The sequence below is a fragment of the Chiloscyllium plagiosum genome, chromosome 6 (genome assembly GCF_004010195.1).
Source record: "Chiloscyllium plagiosum isolate BGI_BamShark_2017 chromosome 6, ASM401019v2, whole genome shotgun sequence".
Classification (NCBI taxonomy): domain Eukaryota; kingdom Metazoa; phylum Chordata; class Chondrichthyes; order Orectolobiformes; family Hemiscylliidae; genus Chiloscyllium; species Chiloscyllium plagiosum.
Window position 1 is genome coordinate 83,366,079 of NC_057715.1, and position 13,195 is coordinate 83,379,273.

Below are 13,195 nucleotides of genomic sequence, written 5' to 3' on the forward strand. Positions count from 1 at the left end.
CTCTAGAAGAGTCTCAATGTAGTCTTAATCAGGTCAGACCTTGATTCTAGATTTTTCGGCAATTTGGCACCACTAAACTACTTTGCAATTACCATGCCACTTTGGCCCCACAGTGGCTATTTTAATAGCATAACAGTACTCTTTAAATGAGCTGACACCTTAAGTATTATATCCAAAGAAGAAAGTTGTCTACTGGACAATCTAAAGATGAAAGGTATAAAACCGGTTCTAAATTGGTTTGGACAGATTTAAGAGATACCAAAGTTTCAAGTATAGATAGCAACAAGCGTTTTGCTTCGAGTGTAAGAGGAGATTTTCCAGATGGGCACTGAACAATTGCAATATGGATAATGTTCATATCTTCAGTAAGGAGACCTGAATGGTATTCACTTGCCTCTGAATGCACTAAGTAATTGCCTTCAGGCATGGCCATTTCATTCTTTTATCATAAAATTATTGATTGTAACTTTTTAAACATCATCTGATTTGACAAGACTTGATACCAATTGTTGCTTGAAATGCGAAGCTATTGGATGTGGGATATCCCAATACTAATATACATGTTTGTAAAGAGTAGAACAGGCTAGAAAAATAAATATAAACGTTATGAATAAAATTGTTTTGATGAAAATAGATTAATTGTGATTTTTCTATTTTATTTTGAAATTATAGCAAGGTCCATAGGTAAGGGTAACAATAGTTCCAATTCTATCTTTTTGTAATGTACCATATACTGCCATGTCATTCTCCTAGTCTCCAATAGGTGGCTTCTGGTCCACTAAAATCTTGATTCGAATATGCTCATCCTTGCACAAATCCTTCACTCTTCTCTATACCTGAAGCTCCCCCCAGCCATTCAAAGCTGTGACAACTCTGCATAATTTTAATATCAGATTGCTGGGCAGCTCCCTGGCTTCCATTTGTTTTGTTCCACCAGCAGTGGTCTTGTCTTCAGCTATCTTGGTGACAAGATTAGGAATTCCCTCCCTAAATATTGCTGGTTTTCTATTTTTCTCTTGTCCTTTAAGTTGCTTCTTTAAACCTACTTTGAACAAATATTGGTCACCTGTCCTCATCATTGGGGGAATGGAGGAAGGGAAAGAGTAGTTATCTATGGGGGTCAGGCACTTCTTTTGCTCATGCTCCTCAGTATGGAGGAGAGACAGTGTACCATTAATCCTGGCAAGCAAGCAGAGTATGTGCTTATTGGAATGTACCAAATACTGCCGTTTGTCAAGGTGATGTTAGGCGTCTTGGATTTACCAACAGTGCATCAGAAAGTTGAGTTTGGTATCATTGGAATGATCTTGGGCTTTGGCAACATTGGTATGTGGTCCTTCAATCAGAGAAATTACAGTATAGGAGAAAGCCATTCAGCTCATTGTGGGTGTCAAGAAGTTATGTAATTTTGAAAATTTGTACTATATTCCCCTGAATAATCGTTGTTCTCATTAAAAATTCATTGGTTCTGACAATAGGTCATTGACCTGAAATGGTAACCTTATGATTCTCTCTCTACTCTCTGAGAGTTTTTAGCATTTTTGATTTTTAACCCATCTTTTTGTTTTCATGACTATAATTCCAATTTTAGAGCCATTCCAGATTAACCTTTCCATGGCCTTCCTGTAATGGATTTACCAGAACAGCACGCAATTCTCCAATTGTGGCTAAACCAATTCCATGTACAAATGAAAACTGACTTCCTTCCCCTTTATATAGAAAACCTAAAATTTTATTCCTCATTTTAGAGCTAATGCAGCTCCACTGTTAAAAATCCATGTACTGATACTCCTCAAATTTTCTTTTCCTTAGCTTTGTCAAAATATGCCTTTCATCATTGTCTTTCCCAAAATATATTACTTCATATTTCTCTCTACAACAACTCCACTAATCTGTTTGAAAAGCAAAGCATATGGATTCAATGATAATATTCAGAAGGAAATTCGTTGTATAATTTAAAAGAAAAAAAATTGCATGAATCTAAGAATGTAGAAGCAAGATTATGCCTTTTGACCTTTCAAATCCTTTCAGTAACATAATGACAGATCTGACAATGGTCGAAACTTAACTTTCCTGCCTGCCTTCCATAACCAATAACAACTTTGTAGGTCAATTTCTAAAACTAAATGGTGACATAGGACTCAGCAGCAGTGGCTATTTCGCCCTTTGAACCTGTTAGGCCATTCAACAAGAGTAATCTAATCCAATCTAATCAATCATCCTGATCTGGTGGTAGTTTCCATTTTCTTGACTAGCTTCCACAACCTTCATTGTGTATTCTAAGAAAAGTCTATGCAATTCAATAATTCAGTGAGCCAGCCTTCTTTTTTTTGGGCAAGAGAATTGCACAGACTACTCACCCACAGAGAGAAAAACAACAATATGTCAATCTTAAAAGAGAGCCTTCTTATTTTCAAACTGAGTCCCCAGATGTGGCCTCATCAAGACTCTGTATAAGTGCAGTAAACCTTCCCTATTATATTCTATACCACTTCAAAGAATACTAACATTTCACTTGCCTTTTTAATTGTCTGCTATTACTGCAAACTATTTTTTTGTGATTCATGCAGCAGAGCACTTAGGTTCCTCCAAGGCTCCAAGATCAGCAATCTTTCTCCATTTAAGCAGTACAGAACTTTTTCATTCTTTCCGCCAAAGTGGACAAATTCATAATTTTCCACATTCTACTCAGTCTGCCAAAGTTTTGTCCATTACTTAACTTGTCTATATCTCTTCGCAGATTTTCTAGCTCCTCTTGACAACTTAGTTCTTATCTAATTTGGTGTAATCGACAAATTCAACAACCATACAATCAGTCCAATCATTCAAGTAATTGATATTGATTGTAAATAGAGGTACCAGAACTGTCGTGTGTGGCACTCCATTAGTTACATCCTGTCAACCTATAAAAGATTCATTTACATCTACACTCTACCTTCTATTAACTAACAAATTATTTGTCCATTCTAATATGTTATCTCATACACTATGAGATAACTCTGTGTGGTAAACATTGATGTGATAATTATTTGACATGGCATTTATTAAATGCCTTTTGGAAATCCAAGTAGACCTCATTTACAGGGTCCCCTTTATCCAACTTGCTTGTTACTTCCTCAAAAACCCTAAAGAATTAGTTAACCTGAATCCCCTTTCGTCAAACAAAGCTGATTCTGCTTGATCACTTTATAACTTCATAAATATCCTACTGCAACTTCCTCAAAAATATATTCCAGCAATTTCCCATTGTCAGACATTAGAATAACTGATCTAGTTTGCTGCTTTGTGTTTTCCTCATTTCTTGAATACTGATGTTCCATTTGCCACTTTCCAAACTTCTGGAATGCTTCCAGATTCTAATGAAATTTGGATGATTATAACTTTGTGCCTCCACTACCTCCACTTTTCAGACCAAGGATGCATTCAATCGGGTCCTGAGAAGTTGTTCAACCTTAGATCTTTTGGTTTACCAGCACCTTTACCCTGGTCATGTGATTGCTTTAAGTTCCTTTCTCCCTTTCACCACTTGATTTTCAAGTTTCTTAGTAAAGCTTTCGAAGTCTTCTACTACAAGACTTGTTCAATGCCCCCACAATTTCCTGGTTTTCCATTATCAATTCCCTAGACCCACTCTCTAGAAGACCAACATTAGCATAGGTACTCCTTCCCCCTATTTAAATACATGCTTTCTACTTTTCTTTTAGTTATTCTTTGATGGTCATTAAACCCATCTAATCTTCTGACATACCACAAACATTTTCTGAATTAGGCAATGTTTCCTTCAATTCAATACTATCCTTAACTTTCCCATTTAGCCACGTTTATGGAAAAATTAAGAATCACACAACACCAAGTTATAGTCCAACAGATTTATTTAGAAGCAGTGGCTTTCAGAGTGCTGTTCCTTCATCAGGTGATTGTGGAGTATAAGATCATAAAACAGAATTTTTAGCAAAGGTTTATAACTGAAATTATATATTGAAAAAGACTTGGATTGTTTGTTAAGTCTCTCATCTTTAAGAATGACCATGTTGGTTTCAGTTCTCTCATATGTAAATCCCAGAACATTTTTTAAAAGTTACATTCTCAAGTGAAATTTAACAATAGGTGCCATGTTATCTCAGATAACGCACTGAATGTGTGAGGTGCCCTGTGTGAGGCTGTCTGTGCCCCAATGTTCTAAAAAAGGGATTTACAGAATCTTACATGGATTTATGCAGTTTTTGAACAAAATAAATATAATTCTGCAAGTACAAATTCACCCCACAAACTTATTTGTGTGTGTGTTGGGGGATGGGGTGAGGATGGGGTTGGGGAGGAGCTGGGGGCTGAGTGTCTGTGAGAGAATGAGTATGTATGTGTATGTGTATGTGTGTGAGTGTGAACATTCTTCAATGCATTATCTGAGATGATATGGCACCAATTGTTAAAGTTCACTAGCGAATGTAACTTTAAAAAAAGTTCTGGGATTCACATATGAAAGAACTGAGACCAACATGATCTTTCTAAAAGATGAGAGATTTAACAAACATTCCAGGTCTTCTTCAATAAATAATTTCAGTTGCATCACACTGTAAACTTTTCCTATAAATTCTATGTCTTACGATCTTACACTCCACAACCACCTGATGAAGGAACCGCGCTCCTGGTGTTGATTTTTAACTTTGAATACCCCAGTCCAACACCTGCACCTCCAGATCATGACATTTATTGCATGTACAGTTTAGTCTCCTTACAAAAAAAATGGACTTGCCATAGAAGGGGGTCAGTGAAGATTCATCTGACTGATTCCCTGAGATGGTTGGTAGATCATAGAAGGTGAGATTGGATTGGCTAAGCTTGTACTCATTGAGGTTTACAAAAATGAGAGGGAATCTTGTTGAAATGTATAAACTTCTGACAGCGCTGTTTCCCCTATGTGGAGTTCTAGAATAAGGGATCATGGTTGCGTGACACAAGGTAGATGGTTTGGATTGAGAAAAAGAGAAACTTCTTCATTCAGTGGGGATGGTGTCTCTGTGGAATTCTCCACCTCATAAGATGGTAGAGGGAATTATACTAAATGTATCTGAGAAATTATATTTCAGGCAGCAAAGGCATTTGGGGAGAGAATATCATATTTCCTTTTTCCAGGAGGTTTGTGAATGGTTGTTTTCTTTTCAGAGCAGTTCTACACATCTCTCTGTTACTTTATGGTTCATTGGTTTAGTGTATATTGGATGAATGGAAGAGCTATGGTATAGCTATGAGTTAGAATGAGCTGGCATGGAGTGTATGAAGGACCACGAGCATGGATGAAGCATGGGTTGGAATGGAGGACATGAACTGCTGTGGGAAAGATGGTAGTCATGCATTGGCACAGGCAGTGGGTGAGAGGAAGTGTGATAGTACATGGAGTGAGGATTAGAAGATGTAACAGTCTAACAGAAGATCAGCGGACCAAGCACTATATTGCAGTACGTAAAGAATGTCATGCAAGGGAAAGTGATGGGTAGGAACTGGCCAGAAAGAGAAAGAAATAAAAAAAACCATAGAGTGGGAGAAGCATGATCAGAACTGACAATAGTCCTGAGCACTGCAATATACACCAACTTTGCAAACATACCTTTTCAGTTATGGCTTTTATTGACCACTTTGAGAAAGCTTGTTTAGAATTATAGGAACATTGCATAGGATTCAGTTTGCCGTACCAGTGTTGGCTCTTTGCAAGAGGAGTGTTGAGTAATTCCACATTTTGCTTTTTCTGCAACCTCTTAAGTTCCTCATTCTCAAGGACCTGTCGGAATTCTTTTTAATATTATTCATGCAATCAACTTTCACCACCTTTTTAGGAAGAACATTCTAGATCCTGCTAAACCTCTCCTGATTGAAAGCATCTCTTATCTCATCCTCAGATCTAGAACATAGAACATAGAAAAATACAGCACAGAACAGGCCCTTTGGCCCACAATGTTGTGCTGAGATTTAATCCTAATATAAAATATAGTAACTTAACCTATGCACCCCTCAACTCACTGCTATCCATGTGCAGGTCCAGCAGTTGCTTAAATGCCCCCAGTGACTTTGCTTCCATCACCACAGCTGGCAACGCATTCCATGCATTCACAACTCTCTGCATAAAGAACCTACCTCTGACGTCTCCTTTATACCTTCCTCCTAATATCTTCAAACTATGACTTCTCGTACCAGTCAATCCTGCACTGGGGAAAAGTCACTGGATATTGGCTCTATCTATTCCTCTCATTATTTTGTACACCTCGATCAAGTCTCCTCTCTTCCTCCTTCTCTCCAGAGAGAAAAGTCCAAGCTTATTCAACCTTTCTTTATAAGGCAAGTCCTCGAGTCCAGGCAGCATCCTGGTAAACCTTCTTTGCACCCTCTCCAAAGCCTCCACATCTTTCCTATAGTAGAGTGACCAGAACTGGACACAATATTCCAAATGTGGTCTCACCAGGGACTTGTAGAGCTGCAGCAAAACCTTGCGGCTCTTAAACTCGATCCCCCTGTTAATGAAGGCCAAAACACTATAAGCTTTCTTAACAACCCTATCCACTTGGTTGCCAACTTTGAGGGATCTATGTACTTGCACACCCAGATCCCTCTGTTCCTCCACACTACCAAGAATCCTGTCTTTAATCCTACATTCAGCATTCGAGTTCAACCTTCCAAAATGCATCACTTTGCATTTATCCAGGTCGAACTCCATCTGCCATTTCTCAGCTCAGCTATGCATCCTATGTAGTGTTGCAGCCTGCAGTAGCCCTCAATACTATCGACGACACCTCCAACCTTTGTATCATCTGCAAATTTACTAACCCACCCCTCAACCACCTCATCCAAGTCATTTATAAAAACTACAAAGAGCAGAGGCCCAAGAACAGAGCCCTGCAAGACCCCACTCAACACTGTCCTCCAGGCAGAATACTTTCCACTACAACTACTCTGTGCCTTCTGTCAGCCAGCTAATTCTGAATCCAGATAGCCAAATCTCCCTGTATCCCATACTTCCTGACTTTATGAATGAGCCTACCATGGGGAACCCTATCAAATGCCTTGCTGAAGTCTATGATTTTAAAGCTAACATCTCTGGTTATCAAACACACACACAAGAGTATAGTTATTCTCTATTTGTTCTATTAGAACCTCTGATTATCTTGTAAATCTCTTTTAGTTCACCTCATAACCCTGTCTTACAGCTGAAATCTCTTGTCCCTGGTAACAGCATGGAAACAGACCCATTTGCCGACCAGATATTCCAAATTAATCTAGTCCCATTTGCCAGCATTTGGCACATATTCCTGTAAACCCTTCTCCTTATTCATGTACCCATACAAATGCCTTGTAAATGTTGTAATGGTACTAGCCTCCACCACTTCCTTCGGAAGCTCGTTCTATACACACACCACTATATGCATGAAAAGGTTGTTCCTTAGGTCCCCTTTAAATCTTTAACTTCTCACTTTAAACCTTTACTCTTTAGGTTTGGACTCCCCACTCTGGGGAAAACACTGTGGCTATTCATCCTATCCATGCCATACATGATTTTATAAACCTCTATAAGGTTACCCCTCAGTCTCCAACCTTCCAGGGAAAATAGACGCAGCCTATTCAGTCTCTTCCTATAGTTCATACCTCCAGCCCTGGCAACAGCCTTGTAAATCTTTTCTGCACCCTCGCAAGTTTTACAATGTCCTTCCAAATCTGGGAAACCAGAATTGAATGCAGTATTCCAAAATTGGCCTAACCAATGTCCTGTACAGCTGCAACATGACCTCCCAATTCCTATACTCAAGCACTGACCAATAAAGACAAGTGTACAAAATGCCTTCTTCACCATCCTGTTTACCCATGATTCTACTTTCAAGGAACGATGACCCTTCACTCAAAGGTCTCCCCTGGACCTGACCATTAAGTGTATATGCTCTGCCCTTATTTGCCTTACCAAAATGCAGCACCTCACATCTATTGAAATTAAACTCCATCTGCCATTCCTTGGCCCATTGGCCCATCTGATCAAGGTCCCATCGTACTGGGAGATAACTTTCTTAACTGTCCACTACACCACCAATTTTGATGTCATCTGCAAACTTACTAACCATACTTCCTACATTCACATTCAGATCATTGATATAAATGACAAAAGTCAGTGGACCCAACCCCAATCTTTGTGGTACACAGCTGACACAGATCTCCAGTCTAAATAGCAAACCTCCCCCATCATCTTCTGTCTTCCACCTTCAAGCTAGTTATGTATTCAAATGGCTCAATCTCCCTATATTTTATGTGATCTAATCTTGTTAACTGGTCTATCATGCAGAACCTTGTCAAATGCCTTAGTGATGTCCATATAGGTCACGCCCACTGCTCTGTCTTCATCAATCCTCTTTATCACTTCCTCAAAAATCTCAATCAGGTTAGTAAGACATGATTTCCCATGCACAAAGCCATGTTGACTATCCATAATCAGTCCTTGCCTTTCCAAATACGTGCAAATCCTGTCCCTTATAATCCATACTTAAAAACTGAATGTCCATAACTCTTTTGGGGGAAAATCCCAATGATTCACAACTCTGAGTGAGGAAATTTCTCCGCTACTGATTTCAAATATCAAAATCTTATTCTGAAACTGTATTCCCTAGATATAAATTCCCAGCCTGGGGAAATATACTTTCAGATCTACAGTGTCAAGTTCCTTTAGACCATTACATTTCAACGAAAGCTCCTCTCAATCTTCCAAACTCAAGGGAATATAGGCCTAGTCTACTTAATTTCTCATAGGACAATCCTGTCAACCCAGGAATGAGTGCAATAAAGGAAAGTCCTTAGATTGTTATTAGCATCCTTCCATCTATTTAAGAAGTTACATGCATTAAATCCATTGGGGTGGGAAAAATTTGTATACTTCTTAAGGAAAGAGACAAAAACTGTACACAGTATTCCAGGTGTGATCTCACTGACACCCAATATAAAACAATGAGAGTTCCTTACTCTTATACTTCAATCCATTTGTAATTAAGTCTAACATGCCATTTGCATTCTTAATTGTTTCCTGGACATGCATACATGATAATAGGTAGCGTCAGAATCAAGTTATAATAATGATTATTGAACTCAGCATTTCAAGTCAGTATATTCAGGAAGACATTGTCCACCTCCTTCTGCAATCTACAAAGAATGTCTCGGAAGTAACTTTTGACGAGGTTCATACTGAGCAAATCCATGATGCAGGACTTTTTTCTACTGGCCAGTCCAGAGATGCACATTAAGATAGACAGCACTGCTGATGGAGGACTATTCAGTTTTGGTGAAAACTGCTCTTGTATGCTTAAAGCCGGTTTGTCTTCCAGTACAAAGAGCTGACGAGGGCTGAGTGTTGCAGACTGGCGCATTCCAGGTTCAGAATGTGCAATAGTGAGAAGTTCCTGTTGAATGTTGATTATCATAGCACATGGAGGGCTGGAAAATGTGTAAAATCTCTGGAGGATGGGTCTGGCATCTTTCTCACAGGATATATTTTAAATATTGCCAGCACTTGCAATTGTATTGCATCAGAAAAATATAAATACTTTGAGGAAGAAAATATATATTTTGTAAAAAATATTAACCAGACTCCAAACTCAGGTTCAATAAAAACAGAAATTGTTAGAGAAACTCAGCAAGTCTGGCAGCATCTGTGGAGACAAAGCAGAGTTAATGTCCAGTTTCTCTTCTTTAGAACCGATAGGAGCAAGGAAAAGGTTGAAAATATGCTGATGACAGCGGCGGGGATGGACGGAGGTAACAAGTGAGCAAAGGCAGGGAAGGAAAGTTCGGCAGCCAAATGGATGGTTGATACTAACTCAGGGAAGAAGAAAAGCTGATGATGGGAGAGTGAATAGGTGAAAGTGGGTTGGCTCATGGTAGTCCATGACATGACAGGGCCTGGTGTGTGAGAGTGGATACAAGACATGGAAAAAAATTTTCAAGCCATAAAATTATTAAACTTGATATGAGTCCTGAAGGCTGCAGGGTCCCTGAGTGGAAGATGATACACTGTTCTTCCAGCTTGCACTGAGCCATATTGGAGCAATGCAGCAAGCCCAGTATAGAAATGCTGTCCAGGGAACATGATGGTGTATGAATTCACAGGCAACTATGGATAATTTTATTTTACATACCCTCATTTATGGTTTTGGGAGATGATGGCTTTTAATGTTGCACTGCTATGATTGTTATATGCAAGAAGAGATTCTTAAGTCAAAGAATCACAGAATTAAGCTGTAGTAGAAGGAGACCATTTGGCCCATCATGTGTACACCTATTACTTAGTCTTTTTTTCTCATACCCCTGCACGCAATGTCTATCCAAGTAATCACCCAATGCTTCTTGAATGCTTCAACTCAATCTGCTGGCATCATACTTTCAGGCAGAGCATTCCACACACGTTGTGTGAAAAAGTTTCCCTCACCTCATTCTTGATTCGTTTGCGCATCAATTTAAATGTTGCGCGTGTCTAGACTTAAATGATTTGGAGATGCCGGTGTTGGACTGGGGTGTACAAAGTTAAAAATCACACAACACCGGGTTATAGTCCAACAGGTTTAATTGGAAGCACACTAGCTTTCGGAGCGGCGCTCCTTCACCTGATGAAGGAGCGTCGCTCCGAAAGCTAGTGTGCTTCCAATTAAACCTGTTGGACTATAACCTGGTGCTGTGTGATTTTTAACTTTATACTTAAATGTACTTTTTTGTTTGGTTTTCTTTGGCAGCATCACGTCTAGGATATAATTCGCGCGGTTAGAGGATGGCAGATGTTTGTGCGTGGAACAGTGTCGAGGTCGCAATTTGAGGTTTAGTTTCCCCTCAGAATGAAGGAGTAAAGTGTGTTTAGCCTCAAAGGGGAAATGTTTGTTGTGTAAGTGGCGGGGGAGGGGGGCGCACATTTTGTTTCACTGTTTTCCGGATCACTGCCCAGGCAAGGGACATTTTAAGAACGAGGAAAAAATGTGTCACTGGTACTTTCGAGCTTGTTTATGTCTTCTTTCCGCTTTTGCCACACGTGTTTCAACTACAGTCGAAAAAAAGTGAGTAGAGTGTTCGGCTTCTTGAGTTAGTAATTCGAAAATTCGCATTGACTCTACAAATGTTACTCGGCACGTTGGGTTTCATAGTGCAGTTTCCTTCTGTTTAAATACTACAGATAGGTTACTATTATCATACAAAATCTGCATCTCCTTTCGTCTTTTCTGTCCACCAATAGCTTTATTATCGCTGTTAGGCAGCACGGTGGCTCAGTGATTGGCACTGCTGCCTTCCAGCGCTCGGGCTCGATTCCAGGTCTCGGTCTACTGTGTGAAGTTTGCACGTTCTCCCCGTGTCAGCGTGGCTTTCCTCCTACAGTCCAAAGATGTGCAGGTTAGGTGGTTTAGCCATGGGAAATGCAAGGTTATGGAGATACGATGCTCTTTCGAGAGCCGGTATGAACTCGATTGGCCGAATGGCTTGATTCCACAATGTAAGGATTCTAATGTTACTCTTCCTCACAAGGTAAAACATTCTCGATAGTTAAGAATTTTTCGGTCCCTCAGCTTTCCTTTCCTCAAGAGAAAGTCTTGTCTATCTATTGATTGAAGCAGCAACTCTATTTCTGCTGGTTTTGTATATATTAGAGTGGAACTCCTCATCCTCTACCAGATGCAATGCAGATTTGAAGTCCAAACCAACAATATGAGCAATATTGTTCCGGAAATAGACATTCTTCAAACCAAATGCAATGTATATGTTTATACAGAAGTGAAAACATGAGCCTAAAAGTATTGATATTTATAAGGCTGCATGCAAACCGCACATGTCCCCGTCAGAAGAGATTTCTAAACTTCTGGTCAGTGACATTTCTGACATATTCCTAAACACGCAAGTAAAAGTTACCATGCAAATGGGAATTCCCAGCTGCTTTTATAACGCAGCAAGGTAGAGATTTAACTTAGTTGTGAACCATCGTTAATTTTACGTCCCATCATCGTTAAACATCAAACCCAAAGGTACATCCTCCTAAGTAGTTTGCTTATCTTGTTACACAAGATAGAACTTATACATTTACTTCTACCTTTCACCTGCGGCTGGAAACACAATTCCAACCTTGAAGTGTTCTGAACTGGCCCTGAATACTGCCTTTTTAGTTTCATAACCACTGCATGAATGATAAATTGGGACACCAGGTTAGGAAATGGATTCGATGCGGCTTATATGGGGAGTATAGAACAAAACAAATTTTAGGGATTGTTTCCAAATCGAAGCCCTGCTTTTTAAAAAAAAACTTTTATCGTATCTTATTATAGTTATGATTCTGTGTCACCGTAACAGAGAACTGACCTTTTCATGCTTAAAGGAGCAACAATGTTTAAGAAAAATGGCTCGAGAATTATTTACAGCTGCTGATTTAGATGCAACGGTCCACTTTGAATAATGTTGGACTGAAATGGTTTCTTGGTATGAACTGCCGGTACGCACACGTGGGTGGCCCAGATTCACGCATCAACAAAGGAAACAAAAACAAATGTAGCTATTCATGCCGTTAAATGGCTACATCTATGTTGACCGTACCTCTTCTCGCAATTTGAACCAATATATTGGCCGTTAAACTGGTTAGCAGCACAAGGTGAAAACGTTTAGTCAACAAAGTATTACATCTTTCCACAATAAACAATATCACATCTGCAATCAAATCTCTCCATGTCACAACACATTTGGTCTTTCAAAGTTTAAAAGCCCCAGTGTTAAGCATAGGTGTCAGATGTGTATACGTACCCAGAACCAGGATAAAGAGCTTGCTTGCTGTTTCAAACATGAATTCCAACATTGTAGTTCTATACTTTTTATCAAAAACAGGATATGAAAATATACACTCAGATACTCCACAAGTGCACTGTGCCAAGCATTAAAGCTGAAAGTGACTGTGGGTTTTATTTAACCTGTTCATACGTCACTCAACAGGAACCAGTGCAAAGAACTTAGCCCATCCTCTTTGTAATAATGCTCTTTTTACTAACTTCTAGTGAGAAAATATAGATAACAATCTGTGCTTTTTCTATTTTGCAATTTGACGTCTGACAAAATTTCTAAATTCAATTTTAGCTTATTCCGTGAAAGCAATACTTTAATTTCATGGCAAACCAGCGTATTTTCTGCCATCATCTTTTTGATGTTATTTACGAGC

General features: G+C 39.2%; 1 protein-coding gene across 1 annotated transcript in view; it reads right to left on the reverse strand.

Annotated features, from left to right (window-relative positions):
* flt3 (fms related receptor tyrosine kinase 3) overlaps window positions 1–12,927 on the reverse strand; it is a 106,925-nt gene extending 93,998 nt beyond the window's left edge. The window contains exon 1 of the mRNA XM_043692009.1: window positions 12,787–12,927. Within this exon, the coding sequence (XP_043547944.1) occupies window positions 12,787–12,838 (52 nt within the window). The 5' untranslated portion in view covers window positions 12,839–12,927. The remainder of the gene's footprint in view (window positions 1–12,786) is intronic.
* Between the last annotated feature and the right edge of the window lie 268 nt (window positions 12,928–13,195).